Source organism: Coturnix japonica, chromosome 2 (assembly GCF_054131305.1).
Source record: "Coturnix japonica strain WE chromosome 2, WE-NBRP24, whole genome shotgun sequence".
Lineage (NCBI taxonomy): Eukaryota > Metazoa > Chordata > Aves > Galliformes > Phasianidae > Coturnix > Coturnix japonica.
Genome location: NC_140664.1, coordinates 73012677 through 73025244, shown reverse-complemented (window position 1 = coordinate 73025244; position 12568 = coordinate 73012677). Strand labels below are relative to the sequence as shown.

The following is a 12568-nucleotide window of genomic DNA, read 5'->3' as shown; positions in this document are numbered from 1 at the left end:
GTGTGTATGCAATAATTGTAACTTTTATTGCTTTTAATTGTTTTACTGGAAAAGTCTGAACCCCAAAGGGCTGCTTTCCCCGATAGGGTAGGATGGGAGAGGATAAAGAGCTGCCATATAACTTAGGTGTCCTTTTGCCCTGCACTTTATCTATCTTCCCCTATAAAAAGTGTTACCTACAGAGCAGCATAGCAAGTTAAGCCTGGCACGCTGTGAACTGCCTGAGCTGGGAGGATGTGCTGGAGGCTTTGATCTTTCCCAGTGGTTTTCATGTTTTTGCCAGCAAGCACATACAGGTGTGTTTGGACAGCCCATCTCATGCCATTTCCCATGCTGTTGAATCAGTTTGGTAGGTGAAGTCCCCTGAAGGTCTGAAGTCCACTTGGCTTTTGTAGATGATGTGTTGCAAAATGGCCTTGTGCAAGTTAGCCTAAAGTTTCCCACAAAAGAGCTGTTTGCTGACCCTTCTGAGCTGGTCTTATCACTTATTGATGCTTTTCATTCTACCTGCATGCTTTACACTAGTGAAATGGGCCAGCCAAGGTCTGGAGAGCTCATGCAGCCCATTGGCAAGGTTGCAGGAAGCTGTGTGGCACTGTGACAGGCTGTCTTCTGTGATTGGAATACACAGGCAGAGTGACCATGTGCTGTGTACCCGTGCTTGCCCTGCCTGTGGTCAGCCTGCCCTGCCCCTTGGCTCTTTCCATAAAAGTGGTTCATGTGTTTGTGTAGTGAAAGCAAACACAGCAATAGAACCATTCCTTGTCACGTAGGCTGACTTTTGCGTATTGTGAGCAAGAATCAAGAAAATATTCCCAATAGCCATTTGGTTAAGGGAAGCCCTACAAAAAAGCTGAGGCTGGGTGCACAGCAGCAGCCTAATTTCTTTCCTCTTCTTCTGAGGTTCATGGAAGGACCTTCCTAAAGCTCATTTTCTACTTCTTTGTTTCCTAGGGGGCCACTAACATTCAAAAACAGCAAACCAGACTCTGTAGCTTTCTCTCTTCCATTTTGCTCTTCATTCCTTTTGCACATACAAGTGCCCTGTGGAGAGTCCAAAAACTGCATGGCCTGGGTTTGTGCATCACCCTCTGTACTTCCAGTGTGAAATAGATTATATTTTTGAGATTGTTTCCAGTTGATACCTGATAGCAGAAAACAGAGAGGCAAAGTTGGAATCAATCTGAGAATCAGATGACCTGGCTAGAAGTATGAGCCTTGAACAAGCAAGTTATTCACATGCTGGTTTTGTTTGAAAGATAAGCTTCTGCAGGTAGTGGGGCTGGGTGTGGAGATTTAAGAGGTTTAATTTACAGTACTTTGCAATATAAAATTTGTGCTAATTGTTTTGATAGTTGAATATGATGTTAGGTCAGAATAGATGCATTGTGTGTGGCGTTTCTGTGCTACATTTGAGTTTGTGAGTTGGCTTGAAGACTGAGAGATGGATAAGAGTAACTCCCCCAAACCCCAGTGTCATTCTGAGAACAGCCCTCCTTTCTTAGCAATCATGATTCCTTGTTGTGCGTTACAGCTGTGGAGAAGCTGTGTATGTACCTTGTGTTGGTATTTGGGGATTCTGATGTAATTATGGGAAGGATGGGTCACCTGGCTTTATTAATAGGCTTGTTTTGGACTAGAAGATACTTCAAAACTTGTTGCCAATGGAGTTTTTGATAAGTAGCCATTCAGGAAAACAACTGTAGCAAAGTGTAATGGAGATGATGAGTGACTGGTGGAAAAATCGCTGCAGGACACTTTGGTACGATGTTTGATCTTTCACAGATCCTGTGTAGTTGACGCTGGTACCTAACCAAGGGAATCATATCTGTGAGTCTTTAGGCCTGCTTGTGTGTACAAACATCTTCTCTGGGTTCGAGTACTCTATGGGAGGAGGCTGCTGTTGGCAGAAAAAGGCCCCTGTTGCACCCATCCAGTAGAATAGCAACTCCATAGAAGCGTGTTATCAGAGTGACCGGTGTTTTGGGTGTTGCTAGGAGTTAAGCTTTGTCAAACACTTTTTTTTATCCATAAAAGAACTTTTTTGTTAGAGAATGCAAGAAAACGTGTGGTTCTGGCTTTGCCTGTTTGGCTGAGCAAGGTGCTGCCTCCTCTGCTGTTCCTATGGAGAGGACCAAGCATGCTGCTGGATGATGGTATGCCTGACAGGCTCCATCTCCAGTCAACAGCATGTGGGAATCGCATCTGAACAAAACATAAGAGATCTTGTGTAGAAGAGGAGAAAAATACCTACTGAAGGACTGCAAAGATGTCAAGTGCACAGAGACTGTCATTTTCCATGAACGCAGCTTGAAGCCCCCCACGAACATGTTATTGCCTGAAGCCCAGGTAAGCTTGTGTATGGGTAGGAACAGCTTTCAGACTAGTTCTTTGCCACCATCAGCTCTTTCAGCTCCTTGCTGTTTCTGAGTCTGACATCAGCTTTTTACATCTTTTGTACAGAACACCTTCTAGCCCTACACCCAAAGTCACGCATCTGAACCAAAAAACAGAGGAACGAAGGTGGGAGCCTGCATTGCATTTTGAGCCACTACTAAGAAGTAGGGGCTGCTGTATGGGGCAAGGATATTTGGTCTGCCAATATAAAATATAATTATATATATAGTATATATACATATGTATTGAACTTGAACTTACTCCCAGGAGGGGAGTAAACTCTTCGAAAAGGCTGATAATAGCAGGACTAGGGGAAATGGTTTTAAGTTAAAAGAGGGAAGATTTAGGTTGGATGTTAGGGGGAAGTTCTTCACTAGGAGAGTGGTTAGGCCCTGGAACAGGCTGCGCAGGGAGGTTGTGGATGCCCCGTCCTTGGAGGTGTTCAAGACCAGGTTGGACGGGGCCCTGGGCAACCTGATCTAGTAAATGTGTGTGTTTGGTGGCCCTGCCAGGCAGGGGGGTTGGAACTACATGATCCTTGAGGTCCCTTCCAACCCGGGTGATTCTGTGATATGTGTACATGTATAAATCCTATACATATATATATATATATAATAGAAAGCATAAAAATCCCTTGTTTGCATGCTGTAGGAAACCTCTACCTATCAGCCTAAATTATGTGTATATGCATGTAATATGCAGAAATACCACCTGTCCTATCAATGAGGGCAGAGCACAGCCGTCAGCTGTACAAAAACCACAGGGGAGCTTTACAGCAGTGCCAGTGGAGCCTGGCGTGTGGTTACACAGGATGTCTCTCACTCTGAAATGAATGTCCTCCAAGCTTCTGAAAAAGAATAGTCTCAAATAAACACCTCATAGCAATTTGACGCCTGAAATGGAAGAGAGACACTCTGATATTAAAACGTGTTTATTTACAGTGTTATGTTTTACAGGAAAACCGGTTTAAAAAGTCACTGCTTCTTTTTCTTCGCAGTTGCAGCATTCTGAAGATGTTAAGACAGATCTGAAGGATTTAAAACATACCTGATTCCAGCCTTCCTGGCTGGCCTGGATCTGCAAGGTGAGACAGTTTTGGTGGTGGTTGGTTGTTTTGTTTTTCCTTAGCCCTTCGAGCTTCAAGTAAGGCATTTATTTTATTATTATTATTTTTTTTAAATGAGGTTTAAGCAAAACATGATCAGTTACTGTGAGGTTTGTTTCAATAATGTACTTTAACTCTCAGAATGCTTATGTTGTCCATATTGGTAGATAAATACTTTGCCTTCAAAAGGTAGAGGGACTCCATTTGGTCTAATATCCGTGCTTGGACACACAATCGTTTGTTGCCTTTCATAGACAAATGGTTCAGCTATTTGCCTGGTGTTCTACCTTCCTGGTTCTTGTGATACTCTTTGTCTTTATGCCTTCTAGTGGTGCTTCTTGCATCAAACTGACAACTGCAGAGGTTGGAAGCTTCTGCTGGTCAAACGCCTGTTCTTCCCCCAGCCTGTATGACTTCCTCATGCCCTTTCCTTGCTCTCTACAAGCTCTTATTGTTGCTGCAGCCATGCATGCTATTCCCAGGTAGGCTGGATGGTCAGCCTCTTGTCCTGAGATAAGACTTCATCCCTTTGTGCCTACTGTCTCCAAGACCCCACACTATAATATCAGTGCAAGGGGAAAACTGGACTGGGACATGGAGAAAGATCAGAGGAGCAGGACTTGGTAGAATGCTTCCTCTCTGCGTGGGTCCATGCTGCTGTTTGGTTCCCTGTGCTGGCTCTCAGAGCATGGTCTGATTTTTGGGTGGCTCTTTATAGAGTCAGGAGTTAAACTCAATGATACTCAAAGAATCATTAAGGTTGGAAAGGAACTCTAAGATCGTCTAGTGCAACTGCCAGCCCCTCCCTACCTTGCCCCTTAGCCATGTCTCTGAGTAACATTCAGATTGCTTAGGGTCCTTTCTTACTCAACATATCCTATATTCTGTTATTCTATGGCTTTGCACTTGTGGTTTCTTTCCTTCCTTGCTGGGACCCTGCAGGGTGATGGGAGGGCTGTTGTGACCACAAAGGGGTTTTTGTGGTGAGAATTTAAATACGCTATTAGGTTGGAGGAGCCCACAGCTATTTCACTGTGGAAAAGGGGAAGGTCAAGAGGTTGTGACTACTTTGTTAGAGACTCTGAGAGGGGCCAGGTTAGAAAAGGGTACAGTGAAGCTTCCCAAAGCTAATATAAGCTGTTTTTAATTTGTAACCATTTAAGTGGGAACTCTGTGCACATTTACACTCACAGTACTTGTCTTCTCTAAGTTGCAGACCTCCAATTTACTCCAAAATACATTTATCGTAGAATGGCTTAAGTTGGATGAGACCTTACACATCGTCTAGTTCCATCCCTCTGCCATGGGCAGAACTGCCACTCACCAGCTCAGGCTGCCCAGGGCCCCATCCAACCTGGCCTTGAGCACCTCAAGTGACGGGGCATCCACAACCTCTCTGGATAGCTGTGTCAGTGCTTTACCTCTCTTTTAGTGAAGAGTTCCTTCCTAATAATGAACTTATATCTCTCCTTTTATAGTTTAGAACCATTTGCCCTTGTCCTATCAGTATCAGACTGTGTAAGAAGTCAGCTCCCTTCAAGTACTAGAAGGCCCCAATAAGGTCTCCTTGGCACCTCCTCTTCTCTGAGCTAAACAAGTCCCACTTCCTCAGCCTGTCTTCATAGGAGAAAGTGCTCAAGGTGCCAGCCTAGCAGAGCCCTAACCTTTTGAAGACTTGGAATGTTTCCATTCAGTGGTATATAAGGCATTCTTGTGCCAGCAGTATAAATCAGAAATATTTTCTTTTTCATGTGAGAAAGATGTTGGCCTTATTGTTCTGATGGTGTTCTTTGACAGGACAAATAAAACTCATTTTGTTAAAACTTAAATAGCAGTAAATTAATGAGTGTCTGGTAGAAATAACCAATAGGTGTAATCAAATAGGTTTTAAGCTAAAGCCTGTAATTCAGTCTTTTGTTTCGGTTTTGTTTCCCAGGAAAGTGCCATACTTATTGTGCTTTCTTATTGTCCAGGAATCCATTTGAAGCAGCAAAGTAGTTCTTATGGAATCCATTCTTGACTTCTGCTGTGACAGGGGTTTCCTTTGCAGCTGTTCTTGAAGGTGCTTTCTGGTATGTCTACAAAAGCAAAATTTAAGGTATCTAGTTGCATTTGTTTTAAAGCCCCCGAATAATATTTCTGGTTAACTGTACAATAGAAATACCTTGTATTTGTTGATGCAGATATACCTTTGTTTTACACTTTAAGCAAACAGCATTATGTGCAGCAGCAAAGTTGGTATAACCTGACTAGTATTACCTGTAATACTTGGTGTCAAGAAGGATTTTAAGCTTTTCTTGCTGGGTGCTGCATGTATGCAGGCAGGCTGGAGCAGTCCTTGCTAAAAATATATATATTCACATATAGATGTGAATACAAACTTATTTTAGGTACTGACTCTTGTTCTACCTGTTTGGCATATGGTTTGCAACAAGAGCAAAGTGCAAAAACTTTTTATCCTCTCCTTATCAAAAGGAAGAGAGAGAGAGAGATTGCTTACCTTAATGTAGAAGTTTACAAAGAGGACGACCAGTGTGGCCATGTAGGAAGACTGGAACATGAGGCAGCCAAAGGGAAACCCACACGGCTTTACAGCTGCGCTGAGCGTGTGCGCAATGGTGAGCAGAAACTGGATCTGGAGTAAAAAGATCATGCCTGAATATTTACTAAGGAAGGACTGGCACCAGCTAAATCATATCTAGCAACCTTACCTAGTTCTGCGCTTTGAAATCTGAAATGGTTCCTTTCTGAACACATGGATGTATTGTGAGGGTTAGGTTAAAATGATGCTCTTATGACTTTAAAATAAATAAGTAATAATGTAAAAGGAGCTGGATGTTTCCAGTAGTTTTTAGGTCAAATGGTTGGCAAAATGAAAGGTGTTTTAGTAGGGATTGTTACATCTTCCAGGCTGTGTCACACAAGTACGGTGTTGTCCCTGGGCAGAAACCTGAGAAAACACTGGAGACTTGAGACAATAGCTTTACAAGCCTGAACAGAAAAAAGGAAATGTGAGGTGCAAGGAGAGGGTTAGACAGACCAGTGTTAGTTGGGGATGGGGGAAAAACAAAGCAAAAATGAGGGAGAAGGAGGGCTGTCAACGTTTAGGACTGTGAACCACAACTTCTGTCGTGTTGTCCAAGAGCTGTTTGTGTCATCTTCCATTTTATAGCTGTACTGTAGTTATATTTCTTGTTAGAAGGAATTTAGTTTTTCTCATTTGAATGAGACACTGAGAATTTAAAAACCCCAAACCACAATTTTCAAGCACCATTCCAGTTACTAAATTTTACTGGGCTGTACTAATGAATTAATCTTTATATCTGCTTTGTTATGATTTAATGCTGCAAGTGTCAGTATTTGCCTGCCATTCGTTTTGCCTCCTCTGGCATTTCTGGACAATTTCTGTCAATTAAAAGTGAAAGGAACATGGACACATACCAGCTGTGCCTGAGTGAGGTATTTCTTCCACCAAAGATACTTCCGCATAGAAGGGATGACCGACAGCCCGTAATAGGAGTACATGAGCACATGGATAAAGCTATTCAGAGTGGGTCCAAAGAAACCTATAACAATGCAATACAGAAAGCATTTTATATAATACACTGCTAAAATGTGACAAGATGTCATTACTGTACACAGGAGGCACTGCTGAGTAATCTTCACTTTGCGCTGTGCTTGCATCTCAGTTTGCCATTCTAATGCACCAGCCTTTCAGTGTGAAGTATAAGACAGTGCCCACTAGATAGAGCTGCCCTGTTCAGAATTCAAGTGGTAGTTATGAACATTTGTATATCATTCAATAGCATTACCCTATCTAGAAGTTGTTTGAAGATATGTAAACACAAGCAGTTATGGCAACTAAGTAGAGAATCTGAGGTGTAACATTCAACTTTTTTTTCCTCTGAACTTTTAACCTTACTTTTAATTTCACTGAGATCTGCACATGTTCAGCAATTCTGAATGACAAGCTGCGAATCCTAACCATGCTATGTTGTAACACAGGGAAGCACTGACTTTGCACAGTGATGCAATTCCCCTCCATTTGCTGGTGGTGCATCCCCCAGGTGATGGACTGAACAGAGACTTACTTTGCCCACAAGGTATCCAGTTCAGAACGCACCACCAAATGTTAAACATGGTGGCATGGTGATACACGTGGAGGAAGGTGATCTGGCTGTTTTTCTTCCTCAGTACAAAGAAGATAGTGTCTGCAAATTCAATTACTTTGGAGAAATAATACCACCATAGCACCTTGGCTACCTGTAAAAGCAAGAACAAAGCAACAGGAGATCAATATCTGCCCAAAAATGGGCTTAAGTATTGCTGTACTTTATCATTAGGTGCACAGCTCCCCCAAAGTCACTGAAGTCCTGTTGAAGGATGAGCACAACCTCTGGTTTCAGTTTTATTTCTCTTTGAAGATGAGGCAGTTTATAGAGAAGTGATCATTCTTAAATGTGATAATCTAAATTATTATTATCTAAATTATTGCTGCAGGTGCTGGGGCTGAGCAGTGGCTGTCCTCACCCGGATGTCAGCTTCCCCAGCGCTGTGGAGGTTCTGGCACTGCAAGTTGTAGCCTCCTTCCCACGTGGCAAGGATGAGCTGGAACAGAAAACACAGCAGTGATGTTTGGAAACAGACAAGGCAGTCCTCCCCTACTCCCGCAATGTTCTGAAGCAAAACAACATCATGACAGCATTGTAGGTTCCCATTCATTCTGTAAACTGATGCTTGTAGACCAGACAACTGGCTAGTATCTTCTGTTTTACAATTGCAAAGGTTTCAAATTCTTTTAGAAATATGCACTGGAATAGAACACCTTTTATATTTCTCTGGCTTTACAGCCTTCAAGGCATCCATGAATATCTCTTGTTACTTAGTGCAGTGATCCTTACTCTAAAGCTCATGCCTGAATATTTTACCTATGTCAGTATGAATAGAGCCTGGCAGACCTACTAGTGAGAGACCCTTCCTGTCCTTGGAGGAAAAAAAAATCCATGCTTCCAACCAAGCAAACAAAAGGTAAATCCAAAGCAGTGCAAAAGAAAAAATATTTCCTTATGCTATAAGTACATCTCCCTGTTGTATGTTGTTAAATGCAGGAAGGAGAGAGTACGCGTGGTGCTGAGTGGAGAAATGGACAGATATGAGCAATTTCAAGTTGGCTATCTACTATGTGGAAGGAAAGCAGCTCACCTAATAGAAAGGTACCAAATGAACTAGGTATGTATCTGGAAGTGAAGCTGGGAACCTGACAGAGGACATCCAGTTACTAGGTCCCTGTTTCTCTGATATTAAACACATTTCTGGCTCAGCTGTGTTCCTTTTTTTACATGGTGAGTGCTCTTGCAACTCTTTCAACCTGATAGTATTGTTTATCATGTGAAGACTGCTAGTGCTGGGTGTGCTAAAGTGATGCGAAAACTCTCTCCTTCAGAAATGCAATTTATCTCTCTATAAAACATTCCTGTGAGAATTTTACATTCTTACGTTAACTATGTAAGCCTATCCTGAAAATAATAACACATGCATTGTTTTTGATGTTATATAGAAAAAGATCAGATAAAGATGAAAACAGTTGTTCTTTGAAAAATTTGTCTTGATTAGCAACATCATGTTCAGCAGCAGCGGTTTCATATTTTGCTGTTGCTCTAATTTTCTTCCAGTAGCTACACCAATCAATGCCCTTTACTCCCCTACTCAAATATAAAGAGAATAAGGATTCACAATGTCAAATCTGATTTGTTTTCCCATCCCCAAGTGGTGGGGACACAATAAGCCGATAGTGGAGCATAACATTAATCATGCTGAATTTATCATTAACTCATCTCAATACCTAAAACCCTTCAGGAAGGTTCTCTTGCTAAGATACTCAGTTGTAAAGTCATCTGTAAATAGTATTTGTTGAAGTACATTAATAGAGGTTGCCTGTTTTTAGACAGGCCTCTTACGAACTGTGGTAGAACAGATAGCTGCTGTTGTGCCTTGAAGATCTCAAGCAAGCTGTAGTTTCAACCCCCTGCTATGTGCAGGGTGGCCAACCACCAGACCAGGCTGCCCAGAGCCACATCCAGCCTGGCCTTGAATGCCTCCAGGGATGGGGCATCCACAACCTGCTTGGGCAACCTGTTCCAGTGTGTCACCACCCTCTGTGTGATTTAGAGATCTTAAAGTTCATATCAGTCACAGAAATGAAATCCTGTTCCTAACTGAAGTTTTGATAAAATCAGTAAATGTTTGATTTCTCTTTTTTTGTGAGGAAAACTTTTTCAAGTGTAAAGCCACGTTGTTGAGACATTCTCAGCCAGTTCCACACATGTATATCAGAGACCATTGGAAGGATTAACAGAAAAATGACTTGCACTTAGTTATGAATACTAATTCATTTGTCTGAGATACTATAACAGGTTAAAAGAAATCCCTTCTGGGCTTGTTTTCTGTCAGCTTTTGATTATATCTCCTATCCTGAATAGCTTTTGTATGCTACCTTGTATGATGTTAGAAGCTTTTCACACGTGATAAACCTCATCATATGAAATTTTGCTCTTGATTTCCAGCTATGTTCTTTGATAAAGTAGGTGAGGTTGAGAGCTGCTTAGTTAGCAAACTGGCTAAAAGTTGCACCTAAGTGCAGAGCTCAGGAAGGTCATTAGGAAAGACATAGAGAATGAAACCCGAGCTATGAGGATGACATGTCCAGCCAGAACTGCAGATGAGAGTAGCGAAGTCAGCTCCTCAGTTCTTTCAACAAACACTCTGATTAGGGTAGAAGAATACCCGGGACTGTAATTCTACCCAAACTGCATTCTACCTTGCTCAAAAAGCATGTTACTTTTGTCCTTACGCTTCACTGCTTTGCATGGCCTTCCCAGTGACCTTTATGCCGTCCACTTTTTTTGCACTTCCTTCTTTTTTATTCCTCTATGTGATGGAAAAGTGCACTTAATTTCTCCTGATTTCTCTTGTTATTCTTTTCTTCTCGCTCCCCTAAGCTTACAATGGTCTTTTTGTCCTAACAAACACATTACTTCAAAGGAGGCCTTCAACCTAAGTACCAGTGGTTGTTTCCCTGCTATATTGCTAACTTCTAGACAACTCTGGAAGGACTAAGTGATTATTTATTAAAATCTTTAAGTCACTGTGTTAATCTGTGGGCTTCTGTAGCAAAACTCCAGGACAGCTGAGAACAACTAGGATCTAAAATGATTTTATTGCATTTAAACTTTCCTCAGAGCTTCCACTATTCAAGCTCTATCATCTGCTCTGCCATTTTAACATTTGCACAGCTAGGAAGCACATCTTTCTCTTTTTAGCCATCATAATGATGAAATAAATAGCATTTTATTTCAGTTTGCCCTCTGTTATCCTGGCATCATACTGAGCTTTTCAGTCATTTGTGAGATGTCATCCCAGTTGCAATGCGTAAGGCTGAAAATGGTGGCCCTGATTATGCTAGCGTTATGCTTTTGACCTTTTTTTGCACTCAGAGAATACAGAGAATGCAATTCTTCAACTCCTGGAAATCCTCCCATCATCTTGGTACCTATGGATCTGCTTTCAGGTCATAAATCTAACTCAGAAACTACAGGCTTACTGTGCATTGAACTTTCAGCACCTAGAAAAATGAAAAATAGAGGTAATCGTGATGCTTCTTTTTTCATCTTGCGAGGTGTAAGGATTTTCTTCTAGTTTCTCTGAAAAGCTTAGTGCAACACTTATGCAATTCTGCTTTAATCCTTTGGCACCCAGCAGGCAGCTCTGGCTTTTGATCTGCATTGACAGGTCTCACATGCAAGACCTGCTTACCTGCATAGAGAAGTTACTTACTTACAATCCTCACCTCCTATGGATCTGTAATAAGTCTGTGGAGCTACTTGAGGATAAAGGCACTTGAAATATCACGCCACTCATATGCTAATAACACATCTCTAGGTCTTTTTAATCTGATGGTGCCAGAGCCCTGGTTTTCTTAGTGCCCAGTTGACAAAGGACTTGGATGGGAGCATGACAACTAGCTGAGATTTAATATAAATAGGGCAGTAGCAACAGTGCTGGGGAAAGCAAGCTAAGATGCTGATAGAAATTATGTCTCTTCCTGTTATTGATAAAGAGTAGCATCACGTGAATAATTCCTCAATTCAGACATCAGCATTTGTCTGCCTTGTTTCCAGGTATAATTCAGTAACTGTGAGGATTTCAACTTGCATGTCCATGGAGCATTGTCTGACAGCTGACTTGCTCATGAATTAGATTTAAAATATGTGAAGACTGCTTTTCACATTAAGCTGGTTTCCTTTTCATATTTGGCACCTCTGCAGTATGAAGCATAGATTTGAGTAGAGGAAAGCATATTTTGATTCACTGAAACTGTGAAAGTTTAAAGCTCCATGAAAAAACTGTTTGCATAGTTCAGTGTCTAGGCTATGGCCTAGTAAACTGTCCTTTTATGAGGCCTTCAAAGGCCTCTAACTCATGGCACACAAGTATTGAGACCCTGCCCTTTGAGGATAGTAAGGGTATTTGACTTTATGTTAATGGTACATCTTGAGCACTTGAGGGACTGTTTGGACTCACAGTTAATGGAGCTAAAATTGGCCCTGAGATACCTCATGCCCATGTTGTGATGCAGAAAGTTGCTGGCTCAGAAGTGGAAATTTGCCTTTGAAGATTTAAAAACATTTTGTTAAGAGTTCTTGCTACAACCTTTGTCTTCCTGCCTTGAAAGTGCATGACTTCACTGTAGTCAAGGGACTGTTAAACTAGGTTAGGCACAGTGAAGAGCTGAATAATTGCAGCACAGCTATCCCCACCAGTTGGTTTATCATGTTTCTTATTAAAGCCAGCATACTGAATGGTCTGCATTTGGAGATGTATTCCTAACATAGACAAGGTCTTTTTCTTTTGATCATCTAAGAGGTACCCACTCTGTTCTGGAGCTATCACAAGAAAAGATGTGTGGCATCTTGTAAACAAAACCAAGAAGAGACAAGTAGAACAGTTTGTTATTCATCTTTATAACAGCTCGTTATTTTCTGGTTTATCTCCGTTACAGAGATCAGA

The 12568-nt window shown here is 41.6% G+C and overlaps 1 protein-coding gene across 1 annotated transcript in view; it reads right to left on the bottom strand.

Moving 5' to 3' along the window:
* Positions 1-3312: 3312 nt before the first annotated feature.
* The window catches only part of ELOVL2 (ELOVL fatty acid elongase 2), a 33238-nt gene continuing 23982 nt past the window's right edge, over positions 3313-12568 (bottom strand). Inside the window, exons 4-8 of the mRNA XM_015854637.3 lie at positions 8033-8110; positions 7594-7765; positions 6944-7068; positions 6003-6137; positions 3313-5580 (exon numbers count right to left, since the gene is read on the bottom strand). Coding sequence (XP_015710123.2) covers positions 5452-5580; positions 6003-6137; positions 6944-7068; positions 7594-7765; positions 8033-8110 — 639 coding nt within the window. The 3' untranslated portion in view covers positions 3313-5451. The remainder of the gene's footprint in view (positions 5581-6002; positions 6138-6943; positions 7069-7593; positions 7766-8032; positions 8111-12568) is intronic.